The sequence below is a fragment of the Amblyomma americanum genome, chromosome 6 (assembly GCF_052857255.1).
Source record: "Amblyomma americanum isolate KBUSLIRL-KWMA chromosome 6, ASM5285725v1, whole genome shotgun sequence".
Classification (NCBI taxonomy): Eukaryota; Metazoa; Arthropoda; class Arachnida; order Ixodida; family Ixodidae; genus Amblyomma; species Amblyomma americanum.
The window spans coordinates 109,278,716-109,291,031 of NC_135502.1; the positions used below are offsets into that span (position 1 = coordinate 109,278,716).

General features: G+C 44.1%; 2 protein-coding genes across 10 annotated transcripts in view; one reads left to right on the forward strand and one right to left on the reverse strand.

Annotated features, from left to right (window-relative positions):
- LOC144093971 (transmembrane protein 245) overlaps positions 1-1,730 on the reverse strand; it is a 57,738-nt gene extending 56,008 nt beyond the window's left edge. For 6 of the 9 annotated variants that reach the window (XR_013306364.1, XM_077627760.1, XM_077627757.1 and 3 more), the window contains exon 1: positions 848-1,730. Coding sequence is in view for 7 of the 9 variants with exons in the window: in XM_077627760.1 (XP_077483886.1) it covers positions 848-1,363 (516 nt within the window). In the remaining 2 variants the exon portion in view is untranslated. The remainder of the gene's footprint in view (positions 1-847) is intronic. The other 3 variants (XR_013306365.1, XM_077627754.1, XM_077627759.1) reach the window with 2 other exon arrangements.
- Positions 1,731-1,997: 267 nt separating this feature from the next.
- Smug (Single-strand-selective monofunctional uracil-DNA glycosylase) lies at positions 1,998-9,759 on the forward strand. The gene is made up of 4 exons (XM_077627763.1): positions 1,998-2,395; positions 4,386-4,505; positions 5,404-5,571; positions 9,046-9,759. The coding sequence occupies exons 1-4, from the start codon at positions 2,144-2,146 to the stop codon at positions 9,382-9,384; spliced, it is 879 nt and encodes a 292-aa protein (XP_077483889.1). The 5' UTR covers positions 1,998-2,143; the 3' UTR covers positions 9,385-9,759.
- Positions 9,760-12,316: the final 2,557 nt, after the last annotated feature.

A 12,316-nucleotide genomic window follows, 5' to 3' on the forward strand; every position in this document is an offset into this window, starting at 1 on the left:
AAAAAAGGTGCACTCCCTCCCCCCCCCCCCAACCCTCCCCAAGAGAAATTAGAGCTGGCAACAACCCCGACAAGTAAACAAAGTTTGCAACTGCATGTGCGTGCGTCTCTGCCGCGTGAGGCCTCTAATGGGGCCCTGCATCAGACAAGCGACAGACGTGGAGCACTGCCATGCCAAAATACAATCTCTTCACTAGTCCAGTGAGCTGTGTCCAGCAAGCTGGGTTAGCATACATTCGAAGGGCCTACCTATTAATTGCTTCCCTCAGAAGGATGTGTGCCCACTGAATTTATCAATTCAGATGCTCAATAGTTTGCGTATGTGGAAATTGACGTGTTGTTAAAAGTATAATCTTTTCATTATGATCAGCGAATATATTTTAGGTGTTCAGGCCGGAGCTAGTGAATTAGCTGCCAGTCATAAAAAGTGCGTTCAATTCACAGCAAGTATGGCACGAAGCAGTGATGCAACTTGCATGCAGCACGTACCAGATTGTATGGTTTGGTGGTAATTTGGCATGGATATTAAGCTCGGTTAGGTTCGATCAAAGTACAATTTTTACGACGTGCATGGGCATGCAAGCACAGATGTCAGTGAAAGGCGAAACAAAAATAGAATAAAATTAAAACATACACCTGGTACCACACTCGTCCTGCGCTTAGTATAAACTGCATTATGTAGGAATCCAAAGGGTTTAAACCAGCACATGGTTTCACAAAAGGCAACGGGTGGAAACACAAATGATAAGACACCACGAACGATTCCGGAGCGGCCGTCGATCGACGCACTCGCTCGCTCGGCAGCGCGCGATCACTATATACTGATGGGCAGGTGGGCGGAGACCTACCATCCATCCCGAAGAGAACATCTCCAGCGTCGCCGACACGATGTGGTAGCAGACACACAGTGCACCGTACACCTTCCAGGCGACAGCGACGGGTAAGAAGTGGTGGGCGAAGTAGAGGAGTGGCACGAGGATGGACGCTGCCAGGAACCACTTAAAGTACTGCAGCACCGTGTTGCACGCGCGCTCGGCCACACTGTCGACCACCTGGAAGGGCAAACAGACGACGCCGACGGCCAACGGCGTGCCGGCCTCCCGCAGGGCGTCCAGCCAGCCGCCCAGCAGCACGCACAGCGAGCGCTTGAACGGGTGCAGCACCGAGCCGAACAGCAGCGCCCACAGCAGCGGGCCCAGGAACGGCTGCAGAATGAAGTAGACGGCCACTCCCGCGGCGCTCACGAAGACGGCGAAGACAAGCGTCGCTGTGTTGTAGACGGCGAGCTTGAGCGCCTTCTCGTGCCCCTGCGGCACCAGGCTGAGGAACTCGAACGGCGAGCGGGCAACGTCCTTCGCTGCCATCGTCGCTGGCTGCGTGCTGCGCGGTCAGCTGTTTCAGCGTGTACCAGCCGAGACGGGTGGGGCGCGTGTGGCACCGTCGATCATCGCGTACGGCTGCACAGCACCCGCCCTGCCGCGCGTTTTTACCTGCGGCGGTGGCGGACTCCGATTAGCGATGACGCTGCGAACGGTACATCACACGCTCAAGCTCACCATCCCACGCGGTTACGGGTCCCAGAGTGCGTACCGGGGCGCTCCGAGGTGCTCGATGGAAGCGAGAGAGCGGGGCGGACAGTTTTGGAAACAACAGCAAAGCTAGCGTTTTTCGTGGTTTAGTAGTCGGTTTCGTTGGTTTCGTGTTTTGTTGGCGGTATGAACATGGATTACTGAATCCATAACAATTTTTTACTTTTGTAGAAGCAGTCTTGATTTAGTATAGTCATTAGCGCTTGAACTTAGCAGCGACAAAAAACGCAACTAACGATTGCACAATCAAAAACGTTGTGCACAATAGCATTGTAAAACTAAACAATTAAAGTAGCGTTATTAAAATGAGTTATTTATTCAAATAGCGCTTAAATAACATTTTAAACACTTTCTTTCAAAATTACTTTCTGAACTTGGCTTGGCGGACGATGGCTGTAAATGGATGTGTAGATGCTTTTGGTTTCTGTTGGCAATGCCGCGTTACTGATGATAGACTGATGAGCCACTGAAGCTGCATCGAACGGCATCTTTCGTGTGTGCAGAAATATTGAGACAACGCTGTTAGGCGATGCTCTCATTCACTGTGCACCCTGCATGAGAGCGAAAATGCAGATCTGCAACGATGTCGCTGAAGATGAGATCGCGGACGCTTTCCTCGCCATCGAGCAAAAGCAGAGCGATCTACTCTCCCGAATCCCGTTCGGCTCCAAAGTTTCCCACGTCTATAATCCCCTGGAGTACGCTCGTGAGACGCACGAATGTTTTGTGCGCAAGTATTGCAGGTCAAGAAAGACTGTGGTATTCCTTGGCATGAACCCCGGCCCCTTTGGGATGGCTCAGAACGGGGTGCAGTGTTGTTTGTTCTGGCGATACTTGTTCTGCTTTTCTACTCTGCGAGACTGATTTTTCCGCCTTGTTATGCCACGTAGTGGTAGCGAAAGCGCTTAGCGGACATACGCGAGCACAGATATTTTAGGTCGAGAACTGCGAACTGGCATAAAGCTGCAATGTGTGCACAGCGAATTTGAAACCGTGGTGTTACGACTTCTTATGCCTTCCCTTACGGCGCGGTTCAGGTGTCCAACGATATATGAGACAGATACTGCGCCATTTCCTTTCCCCAAAAAACCAATTATTATTATTATTATTACGACTTAACAGCGTGGCGACACCTTCGTATATGTTGACACATAGAAACTCTGCACGTAAATTCGAATTCGTAATTGTCGGAGGTTCAGTGTCAGCAGATTAAACCAAAGTACACTGCTATGCAAGTAGGCCCGAGCGATTTATGCTGTGGCGTAGAGAATGATCCGTCTGCTGTAAGAGGGTCTGCCCAATTTTCGAACTTTATTTAGAGCATGCGGAGCGTACGATGAAACGTGAATGAACTACACGTTTATTCACACAGAAGCATTTCTGGTACGTGCCTTCGCAAATACACGGTCTTCCCTTGCTTGTGCATGGCTGATCTTATCTGTGGACAAAAGAACCTGCCTGTGTGGTTTTCATGTAAGCTTACCAAATGTGAAATGCATGAGTTTGAGTACCAATAAGGCACAGTTCACCTAGTAGCCGAATTCATCGGATTAAATTCTAATATGAAGCACCTTTGGGACAAATGCCTTGTTGATTTTGTTCAAAAAACACAAAAGCACACTCAAATTGTATACATCTGATTTTTCTATCTTCTTCTATCTCCGTTGGTGTTTTCTGCAACGCTGTGCAAGAAATACATTGGCAAAGTTAGTATGGTTTATGGGGTTTAACGTCCCAAAGCGATTCAGGCTGAGGGACACGCAAAGTCAATATCATAACTGAGGCTTCAGCTATGTAAAAGAAACTAGCAAGAACTTGTGTTGCTGCTGTGGCTTTTGTTCACCAAGAGTAGGGGAGTTAGCGCATGTAATGCTATTAGAAAGAAAGCAGGTGGATTGTCACACATGGCTAAAGGTCCACTGTGCAGCCTCAATTTAAGTGCTTCTATTTTCACTGCATATTATTTAGTCTTGCTACACAATTTTTAAATATTTTCAATTAATGGAACTGGTTGTGGCATATAATGTCATCAGTGAGTACACATTCTTCAGTGATGGATCTTCTGTAACAGGTCAGAGAACAAGAACAGGGACGGACTTTATTTGGCTTCAACAGCAGCTGTGTTTTTTTTTTTTTTTCCTGCAGGACCACATAATTGATAACAATTTTTGTCTTCTCCAGCATAAATACATGGTGAAAAAGGAAAGCTGTAGATGGAGTCACTTCCGGCACTTTACAAAGACCCTGGCCTCTGAATAACAGTGACAGGCAAGAGCGCGTGTATGTGGAAGAGGTAATTTATATACAAATTTCAGAAAGGCTATTTACAAGGTTCAAGCTTGCATCAGAGTAAGCCATAAATTATAAGCAAGAACACTTCAACGAAATTTGGCTTGTATTCTGTGTAGTGCAGTATGTTACTGGTAAAGGTAGTTAAGAATGGAAGGAAATGGGTTGACTACGATTCCATGTACCATGGTGCATAAGGATAGAATTTGCAAAAGGAGTTTATAATGGCAGGAACTTACACTTAGCACTCCTTGTGTCATGAGCTGGCTAAGGGTAGCTACAGTTGACTATTAATGATTTGAGCTCAAAGGGCATCAAAAATTTGTTTGAATTGAGGAAAGTGTTCCAATTACATTTGTTGTCGATGGGACTGAAACGTCAATGCAAGTAAATCAGAAGTTTGAATAAAGCAAATTCAAATTAATGAGAGTTTACTGTGATGAAGGCAGCCTTCCTTGCATTGCATTTCCGTAGCTTTAAGTTCTCGGGTGTTGTTTGCTCCCAACAGGTGCCATTTGGAGACACACCGCATGTAGTTGGCTGGCTTGGGATCAGCGGGCAAGTGGGCAAGCCACATGGCGAGCACCCCCGGAGACCAGTTTTGGGCCTTGGCTGTACCAGGAGAGAGGCAAGCGGTCTGTGCCTCAATCGTGCATGTAATGAAGGAACCACTGCAGTTAACATCCATCCTTAGAAGAAGGATTGTGCATGTGTGTCTAAATCTTTATGCTCAAAAAATCAACCCACCATGTTATGGTGTGAAGACGCAACCACAATAACTTACTGCATATTATTTGAAGGCAGTCTGACTGCTAATCATTCCAAACTTATAATGGCCCAAAGGTTATGACAAGCACAAAAAATCAATGCAAGTCAGCCCGAAGTGCTGCGCCAGCCTTGGCAGTTGGTGCCAGTTATTTTTACATGCATGAAAAATCTTGGTAAGCTTTTGCTTTTAACCTTATGTGAGTTATTTGCCATGGCCTTAAATAAAAGTTGTGTACAGGGAGAAATGCCCAAACATTTGGTAACAAGCACTAAAAGGTGGAAACAAAGAAAAACTAGACAGTGTGCAAGGCTCTTCATTCCATGTTTTCATCGAGTAAAAGATTTGTTCCAACTTGTTGAGCTCTTGGTTCAACTCTTGACCTCACTAGAAAGACTTAGCTTAAGCCGGGAAAATTAAAGTTCTCATTCTGTCAGTTGAAAGTTCTCAAGCCCAGATGAGCTAAATGCAAGTGACATAATTATATGCATTATATTGGCTTTATGGCACATAAGCGACTGAGGCTGTCATGTGACCTAATTAGCATGAGTGAGCCTTCAGATGAATGAGAAAATTGCTCCACAAGTATCCGTGACTTTCCAGCTAGATGATGTGAACTTTCCAGAATGCTGTTCAATGTGAACAAGCGCATTTCCAGAATCGATTGCAGATGATGGAAATCGAATGCTGCATTTGAGGAGCTGGTTCGGCGAAGGAAACCTCGTGCTCGTAATGTTCTACACATGTTGTGCTTGTGCAGGTGAGTGGTCAGCGCTTCTGGAGCCTGCTACGGGAGCTCACTACTGGCGGGGAGCTGCTTCGAGGCCCCTGGTTTGTGCACAACTACTGCCCCCTTGCATTCCTGCTCCCGTCCGGTGCCAACCTGACGCCCAACCGTCTGCCCCTTGAGGCTCGCCAACAGCTGCAGGCATGTTGCACAATCCAGACCTGCTGCTGCTCATAATGTTTTTGGCAAGCACTCCATGCTGTAATCACGTTACACAACTGTTGAATGCTTCTTTCACGACCACCTGGCTTGTGCGTGCTACTCGTAAAAATGAGTAAAAATTGCTTTACAGGGTTACAAGTTATTATGAGTTTTTAAATGCTGTTCAAATGCTTATTGTGAGCTTTAAATAATTAAGTTTGTTTGGAAATTATTTTATTGCCTGCATTTAGGACCCTGAAAGAATGGCACTGAAAGTGCGAATGTGTCCGGCACGTTGTCATGAAAGGAGCATTGTGAGCGGAGGGCCCGAAGTGCAGCTTATCTACTGGCATGCAGCTGCACATAAGAATGTAATATAAACCTGTCCAGCTTTTCAGTGTGTGCTATGTGGAATGCATTTTTTTGTTCTTTGTGGTTGGAGGGTTTGTATACCTTGGTGGCTCAAGGCATCTTCTTTTTGTCCAGAAGCAACTGCTGCAGGTTGTGCACTGACACTTTACATGCGGCACTTGACAGAGGGCTCAGAATAAGATCATCAACAGGTCAAGGGTGACAGCCTGCTAGGCGTAAGATGGTTGCCGACAGCTCATGAGTGCATGAAGACCCAATGTGGCAGCGTGTGTGAGTTTTGAGTTTAAAAGCGTAAGCATATCTGAAAAGAATTTGTTCCACAAGAAAAATTAAATAAAATGTAGCTTGTGAGCAGAAGAGATTAAAATTTAGCAAGTAGCATTGAGAGATCAGTCGACACAAGTGCATCGTGAAAGTAGCACAGAACAAATGATGACAACAGAAGGGATGCTAACTCTCAGACAGAACTCTCTTTTGGTTGCGCAGTCATTTGTAAAGCATGAGCTTGGATACCTAGACAGCCTACAGGCTCCTCATATATGTGCTTGGTGTATAAGTAAGGCCCATTGTTTTCAGGTTTAATTTTTTCCGGAATTTAAAAAATTGTGCAATATTTTCTGAGCTCTAGTTCAGGTACGAAGTGGGTGATTTGGCAAAAAGTTCTATAATGTTAACAGGGTGTTTTGTGCTTTCTTTTTTGTTACGTCAAACAACAGTTTACTATCAGCATTTTTTTTATGTGGAACATAAAATGCTTTATTATTCACCCATTATTCCAGAAACAATGCGCAATTCACAGGTTTCACTAAAGACTTTATACCAAATCAGACATTTTTTGTTGTTTTTTATAATTTATTACAATTATTTCATCTCTTGTACATCACTTTCACATTCATGCAGGGCCTGCCAGCCTTTGTTTGTAGAGTACAAAAACATGAATTCGACACCACAATAACCATTATCAATGGACAAAAGGCTTGGAGGACATTGTTAATGCAAGTAGCTCTTGATACAATGATGGCACTGAGCAGCAAAACATCTGGTCAGAATGTTTTGGCCTTTTACTTCTAAATGAAATTTTTGGAACTCTTCCTCGAACTAAATGTACTTCCAAAGTACATATACTAAAAACCTATGAATAACAAGCTTTAAATAAGTTTAAAGTCAACGCTTACCCAAAAAAAGTCTTCTGGAATATGCACAAGATATCCGCTAATTTTCATGTGGTATCTTATTGCAGCGTTCTGGTAAACTTACATTATCTATCAGTAGAAAGTGCATTTTAAGCTAGAAATCGAGTTCAACCTGATATTAAGAAACAAATCAGGTAGAACCAGGTTTTACACAAAAATGAAAGGCTTTATACTAGTAGTCATGCCATGCAAGTAGTTTTGGTTGATAGTCTGGAGACAGTCTTTCTTGTGTCTATGACTTTTACAACAGATGTTAATAATTACAATAATAATCTTTTATTCCTATCACAGAATATAGAAATGACAGAGGTGTTTAGAAAAAAAGAAGCGACACTTGACTGAGTTCTTACCACCTTTTAGGTAACGGCATGAGCAAGAAATACATTTGCACACTGTATATACCAGCTGCGTGCATGTACTAGTGAAAACTAAGGAAAAAGGAAAATGCAACAAAAGGACAATACACAATACAGAGGTTCATATTACAAGTGGTGGTAATGGTGGTGCTCATGTTCAAAAGTAGCTGCCATCAAATAGCATATTCAATGATAAAACTTTGAAACGTTGAAATTGGAACATCAGTATTTAAATCAGTGAGCCTGTTTAACTATAATGGGAATTGATAGTTAAGCATTTGGTGGCTGCAATTTGTCCGCACAGTGGGCAGCCTCCAGTGTGGCTTGTGATGTTGTTGCTATGGAGTCTGGAATTGCTGGAGTGAGGCTAACTAGGAAATTGTGTTCAAATGCATTTTTTATTCACTTCTATAATATTTATTTAACCTGTAATTATAAAGATTCAGCACATTTACAATACCAGATGTGCTAGATAAATACTTGGTTGTTATGCTCATAAGGTAAACCAGGTAAGGTAAGCATCCTTTTTTCAAGTACTGATAATTTTTGCAAGTTTATGTTTGTTGTGGTGGCCCATACCAGAGCACAGTAATCCAAGGGAGAACAGAAAAAGCCTAGATACGAAACTAATTTGAGTCTTTGTGGCAATATGTTTTTAGCAAGTCAGTTAGTGTTGCACTGTCAGACTGGCTGAGAGGATTCATGAAGACTAGCCTTTGGTTCTTTTTTTGTGCACCGTCGTCCATAACTATTTACAAGCTACAGGAATTGCAAAAAAATGAATTTTTTACAAACCATGCAACTTGAAAGTAAAAGTTTTGTAGTCCACCATGCAGTCTGCAGTTGCATGCATGAGTACTATGGCACACCTGTTAGTTCCCCATAGCATGTCCAAGCTTCAACGAAGTTTAAAACTTTCATGCCTTTTGCATTCCATGGACACTCGTCAGAACACACAGGGAAGATAACCCTTCCAGGTGTTTCTTCCCATTTCTATTAAAAATAAACTTTTTTTTTTCTACCTAAACAGTCCACACACGCCAAAAGAAAGCCAATTAGCATCTTTTGAAACTTGAAACCCCCATTGTAATGTTCCTGCAGGTGTGAACATTAGTAAAAAGTGTCACTGTGGTTGTAAAATGGTAATATACTTCTGAAAAGTGAGGGATACAGGCACTCGAGAGAAGGTGCAGTTACTTTCTTCTAGTCGCAGATAATGTGAAGAACCCAGAATAAAATCATAAAATCATTGTAAATGAGTATTTCAAATTATGTGCAGCTAAACTAACTGTTTTCAAGAATTGTTTTCTGAATTTTCTAGCAAAAAAGCTGCAGTTATGATATGAATAATGCAGAATTAGTCTGAAACAAAGGAATTACTAAACAGGTGTAGTGTGCACTTGGAAGAAGCTGTGCGTTTGCTATGTACTCAGCCGTGTGCACAGTGTCTCCAAGAGTTAGTGCTTGTAGTCTAAAGGAGTTCAGCAGTGAACTCACCCAACGCTGATTTCAACCTAGCTCATGCAGTGTACCATTGATATTGCCTATCGCAGGCCGTCTGTGACGCAGCCCTGCTGTCTGTGCTGGCCCTGCTGAGACCAGAGGTGGTGGTTGGCATCGGACGCTATGCCAGGGACCGGGCCCTGGCAGCCGTGGCCGCCAGTGAAGACCCCTCTCTAACACCTCGCGTGCTCTGCCTGACCCACCCGAGCCCTGCCAGCCCAAAGGCCAACCGTGGCTGGCATAGCCTGGCTCTCTCAGAGCTGCTCTCCTTTGGTCTCATCTCGGCAGATGTCGCCACCAAGGCCAGTGTGGAGCTGTGTTCTGCACCTGGGCCAGAAGACAGTCGGTCGTTGCATGAAAATACTGCCAGCGTGGTTGACACAGGTTGAAAGGGCAGTGAGACCTGCGGCTACTTGATGTTCAGTTCAGCATTACGTGGTGGCAATGTTAGTTGGCGACTTATGTGCGTGGCCTCGGCAGGGCATCCAGAAAGGCCGTCATACCTGAACATGGTCTTCATGAAAAGATTGGAATTGTGCGCCATTTTGCAACAAAAGGTTGCGTGTCCTGGGTATGTATAATCGCAGCCTCCTCTAGCCCCACTGTTCTAGATCAAAAGACTTTGGTAAGTAACACATTCACCCTGAAATTGCGCCTTGTCTTTTGTGAGGAAAAGACTGCGTTATCATTCATGTGTCTATTGCAACTCTTTCAGAAACAATTGGCAATTAAATAAATGACTGAAACAGCTGCAGTATGGAGCATTTTAGAGCTCTCATTTCCATCATCTTGTGGTGCAGGGATTCCCAAACATTTCGGCCCAAGGATTGCCTGCTAACCTGCAAAATGTTTTGAAAGGCCCCTACATCACTCTCCTCGAGGTGTGGGGTGCAATAAAGACATTCTTAATGCAGAGCCCGTCAGCTAGCATACACACACCCAATAAAATGTTCCCGCAAGGTGCACGCACAGCACGTTTAGTGCAATGTGTAACTTTTCGCGGAGAAGAAAACAAAGGAAGTGCACAGTTCAGCAGGCAATAAAGGCCTGTCTCAGGTCGGCTGCTGGTTCCAGACCTTTCCAGTGCTTAAATTTGTGGAGGCCAAGACCATGAATGCCTGCTCACAGGTGTATGTCGCAGCAAAAGTGTGCCTATGGCTACATAATACGAGTTGTAAAAACATTAAATTTTGCATCCAAATGTCACATCTTATGCCACAGACTGCTTGGGATACTGTTTGGTCAGAGCTCGCTATCTACATAGAAGAGCAGATGTGGAACTTGTACTAATACTGCCCGCACCTCTCAGTTTCCCACATCCTCTTCCTTCCTCATGGTGTGCCTGGCTTCTTTCATTTGTAATGAACCACAAGTGGGCCATACTGGAGCATGTGCTCCTTTTCACAAGGCCCCAACTTTGGCTTTAACCTTTTACTTGCCAGTGTCACGAAATTGGAACATATTAACCCGTTTTTTTATAGCCCTTAAAAATACAGCCTTCTTGGAAATTTTGTTTTTGCATACTGTAACACGATTGTCGAAAACATCGCAAATATATTATTTATTATCAAATTATTTAAAAACTTTCAATTATTACTTGGAACGGGCATATTTTCGGCCTTGTCACAGCCGAGTGTTTGTGGACCCCTTCCGCAGAAAAAAAAATGCTGAAATGAACAAAACTGAACAAAGGAAATGACAAATAGTGATTTGGTGAAAGAAAAATAAAAACTAAAGCATGTGCGTTTTCACTGGCAGTGAGTTTTATGAAAATTTTCTCTTTTTTAAGACATGTCAGTGTTAAAAAAACAGGAACATTGGTATTAGGCAGTAGTAATAATAATTGGTTTTTGGGGGAAAGGAAGTGGTGCAGTATCTGTCTCATATCATTGGACACCTGAACCATGCCATAAGGGAGGGGATAAAGGAGAGAGTGAAAGAAGAAAGGAAGAGATAGGTGCCGTAGTGGAGGGCTCCGGAATAATTTCGACCACCTGGGGATCTTTAATGTGCACTGACATCGCACAGCACACAGGCGCCTTAGCGTTTTTCCTCCATAAAAACGCAGCTGCCGCAGTCGGTATTAGGCAGTAGCAAAATTCAAAAATTGGCAATACTCTCCCTGGAGTCACACATTACGCCTTTCGCAGTGCCCAACTGGGAGCAGCGAGCAAGCAGAGAGCACATGACACCCACGCCACTGTGCAACTCGCACTCATAGGTGTTGCTAGCACTCTTTCTGGTTGGGTAGTTTTGCTTTCGTTCGTGTGTGCAGCCCCAAAATTCCTTGCACTGTCATGACGACGACAATCCCATATTCGAAAATAAAAAAAACTGTTATGGACATTATACTTACAGTGGGCCACAAGACTCTCAATAAATAAGACCCGCCGCGGTGGCTCAGTGGTTATGGCGCACGGCTGCTGACTTGAAAGACGTGGGTTCGATCCCGGCCGTGGCGGCTGAATTGCGATGGAGGCGAAATTCTGGAGGCCCGTGTACTGTGCGATGTCAGTGCACGTTAAAGAACCCCAGGTGGTCTAAATTTCTGGAGCCCTTCACTGCGGTGCCCCTCATAGCCTGAGTCGCTTTGGGACTTTAAGCCCCCATAAGCTGTCTCAATAAATAAGGAGCCTAACAGCAGTGGTTAAAAATTTTGTTAAAGCGAAAGCCTTACTAGCCCCATTACGAGAAAAGCCAGTGGCATGTGTTAGTGTACTCGCAAATGGTACAAAAATCTACAGACGTGCAATGGTACAAAAATGTATGGACGCACACAGCATTTCGAGCTCTGCAATTTCGTACAATCATATACATTTCGTTCTTCCACCTACATATACTTCCCACTGGCGGACCTCAATGTGGCGCCAGTTTTCCCGACATTTGTACCAAAATTGTGTAGCAATCATTTGTCATACAGTGTTCTGGGTGGTGTCTTAACATTTCACGTTGTATGTGCTAGTGAAGTTAGAGGCTAGCTTGTGACAGGGATTTGAACCCACGACACAAGCACCTTCAACTATATGCCTTCTCAGACTCTACCTCTTCTCTTAAGGTGCAGTTGAGGTCTCCACAGAGAGACTGTGCCATTTCCTTTCCTCAAAAACCAATTTTTGTATTAAAACTGGTATGTAACAATTCCCATTCCTCATACACTGTTGTGGGTGGTGTCTATCATTTCTTGTGGCATATAGCATACATCTCTTAGGTTCGAGTCTCGCTCCAGACAGGTATTCAAACCAGGTGGCCGAGCATTTCACTCAGACCTATGTGGATTCAGTGCTTGTGGAATCAGCATTCGGAGGTGCACCTCGTTTAATT

Bases quoted from the DNA above. Each gene is read 5' to 3' on its own strand.
- Smug (XM_077627763.1), top strand. From the start codon at position 2,144: ATGAGAGCGAAAATGCAGATCTGCAACGATGTCGCTGAAGATGAGATC. The intron at 2,396-4,385 runs GTGCAGTGTTGT...TGCTCCCAACAG, and splicing joins TTGGGATGGCTCAGAACGGG to GTGCCATTTGGAGACACACC. The intron at 5,572-9,045 runs GCATGTTGCACA...TGCCTATCGCAG, and splicing joins AGGCTCGCCAACAGCTGCAG to GCCGTCTGTGACGCAGCCCT.